Below are 11536 nucleotides of genomic sequence, written 5' to 3' on the forward strand. Positions count from 1 at the left end.
AGAATAAAAATCTGCCGGGTCCCGAGTACGTGCGTGGTCGGCTCCACTGAGGCGTCCCCAGCATCTTGCGCAATCAACCAGTCCCAGGTTGGAATAACGTCGTCGTCACCAATGGTCTAACGTCTAACTCTTATATCGCAAGTAAAGAGTTGCCACCCGTTAGTCTCGGGAACTTGCCGCATTGAGTACTTTAATCCTTGCATAGCCTTACGTTTACCTATCTTGATGTAGTAGGGCTAAATCCGACATCCATAGTAAGCATGAATACTGAGAGCCCACCACAATCTGTATAGCAAACAAAGCTGACATGCTAGAATAATTGAACAATCTGTTTCAGGATGTGTGATTCAACTCTCCCTCAATCCACTCCTCCACACTCGTCGGCTCCCTCCCAAGCAACCACCTGAGAACATTCGGACTCCCCTTCAACCCCCGCCGACTATAAAACAAGACCAGCCTCTCCGCCTCGTCCCTCGTAATATCCGGCCTCAAGTCCCCCTGCGCCGCAGGCCATCTCAAATCCCCCTCCACCTGTTCCCCGACATACACCCCGTTCTGCTTCCCGCCATACAACAACTCCAGCGCCTTCTCAACACCCTCTTCAATCGAGGGCGTCGGGACAGTAATCTTCTTCCCCAGCCGCTCGGCAATGATCTTTATAACATCGACATTTGCCACTGGCAATGTCGAGCAGAGCGGATACTGCGCGAGATAATGCGCTTCCCGCTCAATGAGCACGCGCGCCGCAGCCTCAGCCAGATCTTTCAGCGCGACGAGACTATTCGGGATATGCGGATTGAATAGGTTCCACTGATACACAATTTCAGAATCCTGCATCGCCGCAATGGTCGATATAGGGAAAGCGTCCATGAAATTCGTTGGCTGGAGGATGGTGTAGTTGAGCGGACTGAGGAGTAGGCGTTCCTCGACTTTACTCTTGAGGTCGTGCTGCATGAGGTTTCTGTGCTGGGTGCCGAGAACGCTGGAGTAGACGAAGTGTTTGAATGAGGAGTCTGGCTTTTGGGACTCGTATACGGCGGCGTCGATCATGTTGAGGCCGATTTCGGCTTCGTGGGAGTGCAGCGAGGGGCCGACGTGGTAGACTGCTGTTGCGTCGGTGAGGAGGCGGAGGCAGTCGTTTAACGAGGTGGTGTCGCATACTTGGACTTGGGCGTTTGGGTATGCTGCTTGCAGGGTTGAGGCGGATGAGGGGGTGTGTGCTGCGAGGCGGAGTGTGACGGGCTTGTTGTAGAGGAGGGGGATCAGTTGGGAGGTTTGTCTGCCGCCTGGGCAGGTTATCACGATGATTTCGCCCATTCTGATGGATATTGATGGGTTGGTGTTGATGGAATGTAAGCTATTGGGATGGGGATGTAAGATGTAAGATGTAAGAGGGACTGAGGGAATAATATGAGATCATCACTCGACTGGAGGTCCGTGACAGGAATACAACAAAATAAGGCGTGCCGAACTATTCTTGCATTTGGCTGTACAGTGTACATCTTCTGACTGCTAGTGCTGACCGATAATAATGCTGCCTGATGCACTGCCTAACATGGAGCTATGTAGTGACCTGCATCTTCACGTTCCCTTTGCATTCTTTGAAATGTACAGCGATGAGTATAATGACCTTGGCTGACCTTCCCCAAGAGCTAATCCTCTCCATCGCCGACTTCGCACGCATCAGAGACACCAACACCCTATCCCAAACATGCCATCTTCTACACAACATCCTCGACCCATATCTCTGGCGCGGCAACCAAAACAACGCCTTACTATGGGCGGCCTCACACGCAAACAAGTCGACAGCACGTAAAGCCCTGCAACAAGGCGCCGACATCAACACCCAAGCCCCTCCGACCGATAAGATCCTCTTCAAATATAACTGGGGCAGAACTGTCGAAAAGATATACACCCAGACCGGAGCCACCCCGCTCACCCTAGCAATTGCCGCAGGGAACGAGGACACAGTCCGCTTCCTGCTGAAGGTCGATGGCATCGACGTCAACCGGCGCAGCGAGAACAAAGAGCAGCCGCCGCCGCTGACTCTGGCAATTCTAGCTGGGCATGAAGAGATGGTTCGAATGCTGCTTGGCGTCTCAGACATCGATACTGAAATCATGGAATGGTATTCATGCGGACGCCCGTTGATGGTCGCCTCGATGCTGGGGCTGGTGGGGATGGTGAAATTATTCCTAATGCACGGGGTGGACCCTGATAAGGGGAATTGCTTTGCGCAGTCGCCGTTATGGCTTGCGGTATATCGGGGCCATGCTGAGGTTGTGACGATGCTGATTCAAGCCGGTGCCTCGCCGCATCCTATCGACAGGACACTATCCGGTCCTTATGGCTGGTATGCAGAGCCGGTGCAAAGCGCAGTCAGTGGGGGGAGGCCAGAGATCCTGCGGGAACTGATCAAATCGCCGCGCTTTGATGCAGCGAAGCTGAGTCGGCCGGTTGAGCAGTTGCAGCACGATTGTATCCGCGACAACGGGGTTGAGTGCTGGCGGATACTCTTTGCGCTGGGCTGTCAGGATCCAAACTGGAGTGAGGATGGGCGGACGGCGCTGTGGTGGGCGGCTGCGTATGGCCATGAGGATATTGTGCGGTCGTTGCTGGCTGTTGATGGGGTTGATGTGAACACTGCTGGTCGTGGGGATACCTTTACGCATGAGTATATTGAGCGGATGAGAAGGCTGGGGCCCCCTGGGTATGGCGAGGGCGTTACGCCGTTGATTGTGGCGGCGAGAGAGGGGCATGTTGGTGTAGTCAAATTATTGCTTCAAGCTGATATTGATGTCCATGCCAGGGACGAAGAGGGCGAGACTGCGTTGATGGCAGCGCAGTCGAGAGAACATGAAGATGTTGTGAAATTAATACAAATAAAATTGACAGAATAATTAATCTAGCATAATAATCCTGACTTAGGGATATCTCAACCAAGTTAGGGCTCAATATCAAAGAACTGGTTTTCGACTAACCCAGTTCAAGTTGCTTCATAATTAAGAGAAGAACTGGTTCTCTGGCCGCGGCAGTCCCAGATGCTCTCTCAGCGTCGAGCCCGTATAGTCCTGTCTGAAGATGTCTCTGCGCTGCAGCTCCGGGACCAAACGCGTCGTCACATCGTCCAGACCCTGCGGCAGGAAGGGAAAGACGACCGTGAAGCCATCCGCGCCCTCTTCGCGCAGCCAGACTTCCATCTCGTCCGCAATCGTCTGGGGTGTCCCCACAAACGCAAGCCCCGAATACCCTCCCAGTCTCTGTGCCAGCTGCCGCACCGTCAACTTCTCCTCCGCCGCCAGCTTCACCACCCCAGCACGAGCTGTATGACTCGCATTCGTCTCCGGCAGCTCCGTTGGAAGAGGCCCGTCCGGGTCGAATCCAGAGGCGTCAGTCCCCAGAGCAATGGACAAGGTTGCAATCCCACTCTCATAATGCGCCAGAGCATCCAACTCCAACCGCTTCGCCTGCGCCTCCTCCACCGTATCCCCAACAATAACCAGCGCCGCCGGCAACAGCTTCAAATGCTCCTTATTCCTCCCCGCAGCCTCCGCCCGCCCCTTGATATCCCTATACAACTCCTTCCCCCCCTCCAGATTCTTCGGCGAACAAAACACCACCTCCGCCGTCTCCGCCGCCAACTGCCTCCCCGGCTCACTCTGCCCAGCCTGCACAATGACCGGCCACCCCTGCACAGGCCTGGCAACATTCAACGGCCCTCTAACCTTCAACTCATCCCCCTCATGATCCAGCACATGCATCTTCCCCGGATCAAAAAAGATCCCACTCTCCCGATCCCGCACAAACGCATCGTCCGCAAAACTATCCCACAGCCCCGTCACAACATCATAGAACTCCCGCGCCCGCTTATACCGATCCCCATGCTGGAGATGCTCGTCCTGTCCGAAATTCTTCGCCGTCTCCGGGTTCCCGGTTGTAACGATATTCCACGCCGCTCGCCCGTTACTCAGGTGGTCTAGCGACGCGAATCGGCGCGCGATATGGAACGGCTCATCGTACGTCGTTGATGCAGTCGCCGCGAGACCGATCTTCTCTGTTACTACGGACAGCGCCGAGAGCAGCGTGAAGGGCTCGAAGGAGGTGACTGTGTGGCTGCGGCGGAGGGCTTCGATGGGCATGTTCAGCACGGCGAGGTGGTCGGCCATGAAGAAGGCGTCGAATTTGGCGGACTCGAGCTTTTGGATGAACGACTTGAGGTGCGTGAGGTTGAAGTTGGCGTCCGGGTAGGAGCCGGGGTAGCGCCAGGCGCCTGAGTGCAGGCTTACGGGGCGCATGAAGGCTGTTAGGTGGAGGTGTTTGTCTGGCATGATGGATTAATTGAATTGGTATTAGATGGTTTGTTGATGCTTGTTTGGTTATTGGAGCTGGTCATTCGTTTAAATGTAGATGTATGACGGATTACAAATGGATGGCGTAATATGCGCTGCGATCGCGACATGAGGGGTGATCATTAATCAATGCTTATCTTGCTCGGAGTTTGCGGATGAACATCGTCATAGTTATTATATATCATTGGTAAGCAAGGATTCGAGAAGATACAGTGTAGTATACAGTGGGAGGGTCCAGTAGGTGAACTATAGAAGTTATAGAACCATCACGACATTAGTTACTTTAATAGAGGCCGGCTCTTAAATGATGAAACAATAAAAGAAGTGCCTAGCAATTATTGAGATTGATTCATACAGTAAAACACCCCCATGCGATGCAGATGCACTATCGTATATACATTACAGGTCGTCCTTCTCACCCCCCAAATTCTCCGCAAGCTTCGACCTCGCCCGAATCTTCGGCCCCCACTTCATGAACGCAAACGGAATCATAGCAAGCACCGTCGCGGCAATCGCCAGAATCAGCCCGGCATACTGACTACCCACATTATGGAAGAACTGCGATGCAAAGAGCGGCGAGACCGCGCCCAGTGTATTCCTCATCAAACCTTGTCCTGCAATCGCAGACGAGGAGCTCTCGCCGTAGCAGTCAGACGTGAAGGAGTATGTCGACTCGAAGATGTAGAAGATTCCAATGGCGATCGGGGCAAGTGCGATAGCAGGCCCGGACCAGTGCAGGTATCCGTACTGGGTGAAGGAGTAAATGAACAGGCCGACGGGGAGCCAGACGGCGCCGAACATTGCACCATAAAGCCGGGACTCGGGAGGGACGGGCCGCCCCTGTTGCGCTGCGGATAAGGCCTTGTATTTGCGGATTTGGATAAAGTTCGTAGCGAAGCCGATGGTTGTGCCGATGCACAGGGAGATGTAGGGCAGGCCTGCGACGCCTTCACCCCAGCCGCGCTTTTCGGAGAAGGTGATTGGGATGACGGAGAGGAAGAGGAAGGTTACGAACCAGGCGAAGCCGATCCAGAGACCGAAGGCGAAGACGGCCGGTTCGGTGGCGAGCATGTGCACGGCTTTGATGGAGGAGTTGTGCAGGGCGTGTTTGAGGGTTGGGGCTTCGAGCTCGGATTTGCTCTTGTAGCGCGCGTCGGAGGTTTGGTCGCGGAGGAGCTTTGCACGCTTTTGCATGATTGCGCCGCCGCGGGTTTCTTGGAGGAAAAGGGCGACGCAGAGGATGAGGGGGATGTTGGCTAGACCCTGGATTCCTTCGATCCAGCGCCAGCCGATGGCTTGGTCGATGAAGCCGGCGTAGATCGGGGCGCCGACGGTGCCGAGGATGGCGACGTACGTGAAGGCGGCCATGGGGACGGCACGCGTATCGGGTGTGTACATGTCGCTGAAGGTGCCGCCGACGAGGATGGTGCCGACAGATCCGAAGAGACCGAGGAGGGCGCGGCAGACGAGGATTGTCCCGATGTTCTTGCCTAGGGCGAGGCCGACGAACATGATCGAGAACAGGATGAAGGCGCCGACATAGATGACCCGTCGTCCAACCAACTCACAGAACGGAGCGAGGAAGAGTGGAGCCAGAGCACAGACAAAGTTGAAGAAGAACAAACCCAGCTGGCCCATTGTGTTGGAGACGCCAAATTCCGCCGTCATGCTGTCGATACCGGAACTGTAGGCCGTTGTAGCGAGCCCAACAAACAGGGTCATCATACAGAGAAGGACCGAGATGAACGCCTTCTTAGCCAGAGGCCAATTGAATGGGTTCTCAGGGTCGCCCTCGAGGAAGGTCAATTCAAGAACATCCTCGCCGGTCTTCTCCATATGCCGAGGCTCGATGGCAGTCGGGGGGAAGTCAAAGTCGACTTCTTCAGCCTCTCCCCGACCAGAGGTATGCGTGGCCAGCTTCTCTGTTTCCTCTCGGTACTTGCCTCCTACAATCCACGACTTGGTCTTCTCATCTTGGGTAGCGTCTCTACCGTCGTGAAAGTCGTTCAGACCCTTGCCGGTCAATTGTTGGGAGGGTTTTGACATGTTTGGGGAAGCCGTTCTGGGTTGACGGTTGGGGAAGCATATCTGGAGGTGGGAAGCCGGGGGCTCTTATAAACACTAACTCACGTTACTGCGTCAGAAAATTTCTTATCCCAGGGCAAGAATCGCGAGGCAATGTGACGACAGCGAAGCCAAAGTATGTCACCGGTGGAGATCCCGGGGTGAGACCGAGAGACTGAGCGCGAGCATCGGGATGCCGAGTCGGCCCACATCCTTGGATAAGCCGATTTTATACGGCCTCAACCACGGCATAACCGGTCCCCTCCGTCATTTCTCCGACCGAGAGGGGCCGCGGGTTTCCTTGATTGGACACAACCACGACACGTTCTGCGAACCAAACGGGTAAACATCGGTGAAGAACGGGTCCGGAAACTGATCGGAGGATCCACTACTTGAAAATTGGTTCAACGAAACATGGAACTGTTGTTGGAAGGTCAGACGACGGCGAGAGCTCCAGCTGCGAGCATGGTTGAAGGTCGTGAATGGTCAGCTATCATGCTGTTCCTGGCGCCGAGGCTTGCCACATTATTGGCAGCTTTGCCTTGCCTCTGATCTTTATCCTTTCGTGCTCTTTACTGAACCCGGAAACAAGCCGGTGAGATGGAATGGTAAGGTATCGGCAGTCTTTGTTCACTCAGACGCCCATCTGGGGACCAACACGCGGGGAAATAATCCAACCAGAACTAAGAATATCCTGTTAGGTGGGAAAATGACAAATCTGCACTTGTTTCGCAGCGAGGCAATCAACCAACGAGTCATCCACCCGGCTTCTGATGGCGATGGCGGGGCTCGGACTTGAAGGGCAGCCGGAACGATACGGAGATGGATGGACCATGTCACACGAGCAGGGTAATATCGTGAGCCGCGTGACCGACAGGATAGCTATGGAGCATAGTCAATTATGGAGCGGAGTACAAGAAACATGGTAGTGCTGGATGGCCAGCAGACTCATCTGGATATCTGTGCTATGATCCGGTGGCGTGTTGCAAAACCATATTCCACGCTCATAGTCGGGCGCGACGCATTATCCGAATGGGACGCGAAGTGGGACGGCTTTCTGTTCCCTTTTATATCCCATGGCCTCAATTAGCACTTGGGCAGGGAGAACCTCAATGTGAACCGACCGTGGAACAAATGATTGGGCAGACGCGAGCAACAATCCAGGATGTAAAATATGTCCGCGCTGCGTGTAAATTGATTTTCGGATCGATGAGGGTAGCAGTATTTTGGCCAGGGTCTCCAATCGTTATGATTGTTAGCAAGCGTCCTTGAGTAGGTAAAGAGTTCTGACCCCAGATACCGGCATCCTGACGAGAAGGTGTGGAGTCCCTGTCTCTGAAATATTCAAACATTGGTGTTCCAATTGGCTACCTCAGTTTTGTAGTGTCCATCATTGAAGCTCGAAAACTAAGCTGTAAGTGGATGGAGAAGGCCTAAGGAAAAGTTATGTGATGGAAAGTTATCAGGGAGAAAGAGACAAAGTGAAGCCAAAGTAACACACCAAGATCACTCAAATCCTGGGTTTCACTCCCCCAAAAAGATACAATTCTACTAGAGAATTTACTTCTGCAAGATATTCATTCCTCATATTAAATGTATGCCTGGATCTAGTTATATAACTAGAAACGCATATCCATATTACCATATCCACCTCAGCCTGAGAGACAAATCCACAATCCCATTACAAGAACCATTCCACCACATCATGGAAATATCTTCACGAAAACAAATGAATAAGAGTAAAATTCGCATCACCCTCAGGCATCATCATCCAAACGGCATACGGCATCGCCACAAGAAGCAGACTGCCCGCCGAGGCCGGCTTAAACATGGTAGTGAGACGGATCTCGTTGTTCGAGACAGCCCTCGCAACCCACTGGTCCCAGATCTCCATATCGGGCTGGTCATCCATGATGTTGATGTTGACGAGCGCCTGGCTGAACTGAGTTCCCGGTGCGGTCTGAGTCTGGCTCTGAGTGGCCGGAGTCAGAGCATGATACTGAGGTGCGTTGGTCTGAGTTTGGCGAGTCAGAGGTAGGATCAGGCCCGGGGTACGGGGACGGGGCAGGGATTCTCTGTAGGTCTTGTAGGCGGCATCGAGGAGGTCGACGAGGTCTTGGATGGTCTTGTCCGGGGTGTTCTGGGGGGCTTGAGGCGCGGCCGGTGTGACTTGAAGCTCAGGATTGGTCATTTTGTCTAGACTCAGGTCAGAAGAGTTGAGGATAAGCTGAAGATACTTGCCTTCTGTTCACGTGGGATTGTTGGTTGAGAAAGGATTGGAGTTTGACAGAGTAAGAGAGTTGTGTTTTTCTGTAGTGTTATTCACTTGGTCGTTCACGGTACGACGTCGCAGACAGCATCTTCATCTACACTGCTTACAGGTGTAATGGGATGTCAGTGCATTCACCAGTCACATATTCACTACCAAACAGGTGTTAACAGTATTTAATCGCTGACTCGCACATGAGAACAAACAGAAAACTACATTCACATGAGAAAATGGCACACCCTTCACAACTCCCACAACTTCCTCACCTCCCACAAAATCTCATCCTCCTCATCGCCGAAAAGCTCAACTTCAGAGACACCAACGCCCTAGCACGAACATGCAGCACCCTATACGAGCTCCTAAACCGCTACCTCTACCACCGCAGCACCAAATTCCGAGGCCAAAGATCCGCAGTCCTCTTGTGGGCATGCAAGAACATCCAGCCCCAAACCGCCCGCCATGCTCTCCGGGCCGGGGCAGACATCAACGCGTTCGATACATCGTACTCTCCTGCGAGTGCAGCCCTGACCCGAGCACTAGAATGGATCGGTCCAGCATCAAAAGCCCTGGTTAACCGCACATCATGGAAATCCATACCCGAGGCAGAAAAGGAACGAATTATGGAAGACCTGAAAGTGCGATGGCATCTTCTACTAACGGTCTTGCTGTCCCACGGCGCAAACACAAACACCAGAGGAACGGACGGGTTAAGGCCATTGCATAAGACGATTGCGTTACCAAATGCGGTAAATATTATCAAGGGTTTGGTAACCCATGGTGCATCTGTTAATGATCCCGGCGATGATATCACCCCGTTGCAAATGGCTGCCTGGGCAGGGAAGATCGATATAATGGAGTTTCTCATAAAAGATGGAGCCAGCATCAAAACGCGCAGGAAGCAAACTGGCGAGACGGCACTGCATGCGGCTGCGAGGGCGGGGAGGGTCGAAGCAATGAAGCTGCTTCTTGAGCATGGGGCTGAGGTTGATGCGGGGGATTTTGGCAAGAGTACGCCTCTGGACTATGCCCTCAAGTATGCAACTGGGTTGCCGAAACGGCCGATTATTGAGTTTCTAGCTGCGAAGGGGGCTGATGTTTTGGCGGTGAATATCTCGGCGTTGAAGAGGGTTATCTTGGATGAGTATTTTATGGAGGCTGTGGAGTGTTGGACTAGCTGTGGGAGTGAGATCTCAGTTGAAGAGGACAAGATTTTGATAGACTTGGAGCAATGGTGTGAGAGACCTCATACGATCAAGTGTGTTCTGGCCACGACCAGGAGTACGGCTACTGGTGATAGTAATTGAAGTAATTCTCGATACTTGATAAATGTAATAATCTAGACAAGTAATCATGGGAATATTAAACACTATCAAATCAATAAGTACGCCAATTGCAACCCGCATTCTGCTTCTTCTTCTTCTTCGGAACCTTCGCCAACGCATTCGTCTGGATATGCCAAATCTTCCTCCCAAACTGACCAACTTCGGCCCAAAATCCTGCAGTATCTCCTCACCCGGACAGCCCTCATTAACAGCCTCATGATATTCCTCATCCTCCATCTCCATCTCGAACATAGTAAGCCTCCACACCCACTTCCACCTTTCAATCACCAAACAAGCTTCATCACTCTCGGAGCTTACATCCGTCGCAACCATATAAAACGACGAGCGCTTCGCATAGAACACAACCAGCTTGAATAATTTCACCGTAGCAATCTTATCAAACGAGTACAATAGTGTCTTGCATATCTTGGCAGTGTAAAGATGTGTTACTAAACTAACTGATGGTGAACAGTGCTGGAGGGAAAACAACACACCACAAATATATCAAAGTTTCGAAACAATTCTATTAGACATACCTACGATCTAGCAATCTCAAGCTCCGCCGTATACCAATTCTGAATCGCCTTCGTATCCCCCGTAATCGCCACAGTATCGTATTTCTCCCTCTCCGCCCTCGCAACAGTCCCATTATTCACCATCCTGCCCGCCCACTTCCCATGTCTCCTCGCAGCCTTGACGACTTTCTCAACAGCATCCACAAACACCGGCTCATCTCCCCGCGCAGGGACATACCCCAACAGACTCATCGCCAGATCATTCGGCCCAATAAACACCAAATCCACCCCCTCCACCGCACAAATCTCCTCAACATTCTCCACCCCACCCCTCGTCTCAATCTGAACCATCGTGATAATCGTCTCATTCGCAGAAAGCATATACTCCGGCGTCGTAAGTCCATGTCCAATCGCAGGAAACGCAGAGCCCTGCCCACGCACGCCCTGGGGTGGGAATTTCGCCGACGCAACAACCTGCCTCACCTCCTCGGCGTTGTTTATCTGGGGTACCATAATCCCGTGTGCACCTGTGTCTAGGGCCCGCTTGATTATGTCGTGCGTTGGGCCCCGGATGCGGATTATAGGGGACACGCCAAGGGCAGAGATCGCGGCGACGGAGTTGTGCATGGAGTCGTCGCTGATGTGGCCGTGTTCGCAGTCGATGATGATCCCGTCGAGGCCTGTCAGGGCGATTATCTGGGCGATCCGCACGGAGGGGAGGGCCATGAATGTCATCAGGGGGAAGGCATTTTGGCGTAGTTTGTTGAGCAAGCGCAGGCGGGGGTTTTGGAGGGGGGTTGTTAGGGGGGTTGGATAAGACATTTTCAGTTTATTCGTTTAATTTAGTATCTATCTTGAATATAAATAGTGAGTCGGCGTTTGCCTTCGTGGAGGAGCTCTTTGGAGGAGCTCCTCCACGCCCTAACGACACTAACGACACTAACAGGCCAACACGAACAAGACTAGCAGGACAGATGAATTGGAGTAACATGCACTCCGATTGTAACATGCATCTGA

At 52.8% G+C, this 11536-nt stretch overlaps 7 protein-coding genes across 7 annotated transcripts; 2 read left to right on the forward strand and 5 right to left on the reverse strand.

Annotated features, from left to right (window-relative positions):
* Positions 1 to 82: 82 nt before the first annotated feature.
* ASPVEDRAFT_42193 (uncharacterized protein) lies at positions 83 to 1461 on the reverse strand. Its single transcript, XM_040812524.1, has one exon. It carries the CDS (start codon positions 1315 to 1317, stop codon positions 334 to 336), a length of 984 nt encoding a protein of 327 aa, XP_040668451.1. The 5' UTR covers positions 1318 to 1461; the 3' UTR covers positions 83 to 333.
* Positions 1462 to 1502: 41 nt separating this feature from the next.
* ASPVEDRAFT_42194 (ankyrin repeat domain-containing protein) lies at positions 1503 to 2962 on the forward strand. The gene has a single exon (XM_040812525.1). It carries the CDS (start codon positions 1626 to 1628, stop codon positions 2898 to 2900), a length of 1275 nt encoding a protein of 424 aa, XP_040668452.1. The 5' UTR covers positions 1503 to 1625; the 3' UTR covers positions 2901 to 2962.
* Positions 2963 to 3002: 40 nt separating this feature from the next.
* Positions 3003 to 4328, reverse strand: ASPVEDRAFT_84174 (LLM class flavin-dependent oxidoreductase; the record flags this gene model as incomplete). The annotated part of the gene is made up of 1 exon (XM_040817506.1): positions 3003 to 4328. One exon carries the CDS (start codon positions 4326 to 4328, stop codon positions 3003 to 3005), a length of 1326 nt encoding a protein of 441 aa, XP_040668453.1.
* Positions 4329 to 4667: 339 nt separating this feature from the next.
* ASPVEDRAFT_42196 (MFS transporter) lies at positions 4668 to 6577 on the reverse strand. The gene has a single exon (XM_040812526.1). It carries the CDS (start codon positions 6393 to 6395, stop codon positions 4749 to 4751), a length of 1647 nt encoding a protein of 548 aa, XP_040668454.1. The 5' UTR covers positions 6396 to 6577; the 3' UTR covers positions 4668 to 4748.
* Positions 6578 to 8130: 1553 nt separating this feature from the next.
* ASPVEDRAFT_888793 (uncharacterized protein) lies at positions 8131 to 8604 on the reverse strand (the record flags this gene model as incomplete). Its single annotated transcript, XM_040818440.1, has 1 exon — positions 8131 to 8604. One exon carries the CDS (start codon positions 8602 to 8604, stop codon positions 8131 to 8133), a length of 474 nt encoding a protein of 157 aa, XP_040668455.1.
* A 308-nt stretch (positions 8605 to 8912) lies between these two features.
* ASPVEDRAFT_29253 (uncharacterized protein) lies at positions 8913 to 9986 on the forward strand (the record flags this gene model as incomplete). Its single annotated transcript, XM_040810201.1, has 1 exon — positions 8913 to 9986. One exon carries the CDS (start codon positions 8913 to 8915, stop codon positions 9984 to 9986), a length of 1074 nt encoding a protein of 357 aa, XP_040668456.1.
* Positions 9987 to 10517: 531 nt separating this feature from the next.
* On the reverse strand, positions 10518 to 11487 carry ASPVEDRAFT_42198 (HpcH/HpaI aldolase family protein). Its single transcript, XM_040812527.1, has one exon. It carries the CDS (start codon positions 11243 to 11245, stop codon positions 10541 to 10543), a length of 705 nt encoding a protein of 234 aa, XP_040668457.1. The 5' UTR covers positions 11246 to 11487; the 3' UTR covers positions 10518 to 10540.
* Between the last annotated feature and the right edge of the window lie 49 nt (positions 11488 to 11536).

This window comes from Aspergillus versicolor (genome assembly GCF_001890125.1).
Source record: "Aspergillus versicolor CBS 583.65 unplaced genomic scaffold ASPVEscaffold_5, whole genome shotgun sequence".
Lineage (NCBI taxonomy): Eukaryota > Fungi > Ascomycota > Eurotiomycetes > Eurotiales > Aspergillaceae > Aspergillus > Aspergillus versicolor.

Excerpts from the sequence above, each read along its gene's own strand:
- ASPVEDRAFT_42193 (XM_040812524.1), bottom strand. The coding sequence starts at position 1,317 with ATGGGCGAAATCATCGTGATAACCTGCCCAGGCGGCAGACAAACCTCC.
- ASPVEDRAFT_42194 (XM_040812525.1), top strand. The coding sequence starts at position 1,626 with ATGACCTTGGCTGACCTTCCCCAAGAGCTAATCCTCTCCATCGCCGAC.
- ASPVEDRAFT_42196 (XM_040812526.1), bottom strand. The coding sequence starts at position 6,395 with ATGTCAAAACCCTCCCAACAATTGACCGGCAAGGGTCTGAACGACTTT.
- ASPVEDRAFT_42198 (XM_040812527.1), bottom strand. The coding sequence starts at position 11,245 with ATGGCCCTCCCCTCCGTGCGGATCGCCCAGATAATCGCCCTGACAGGC.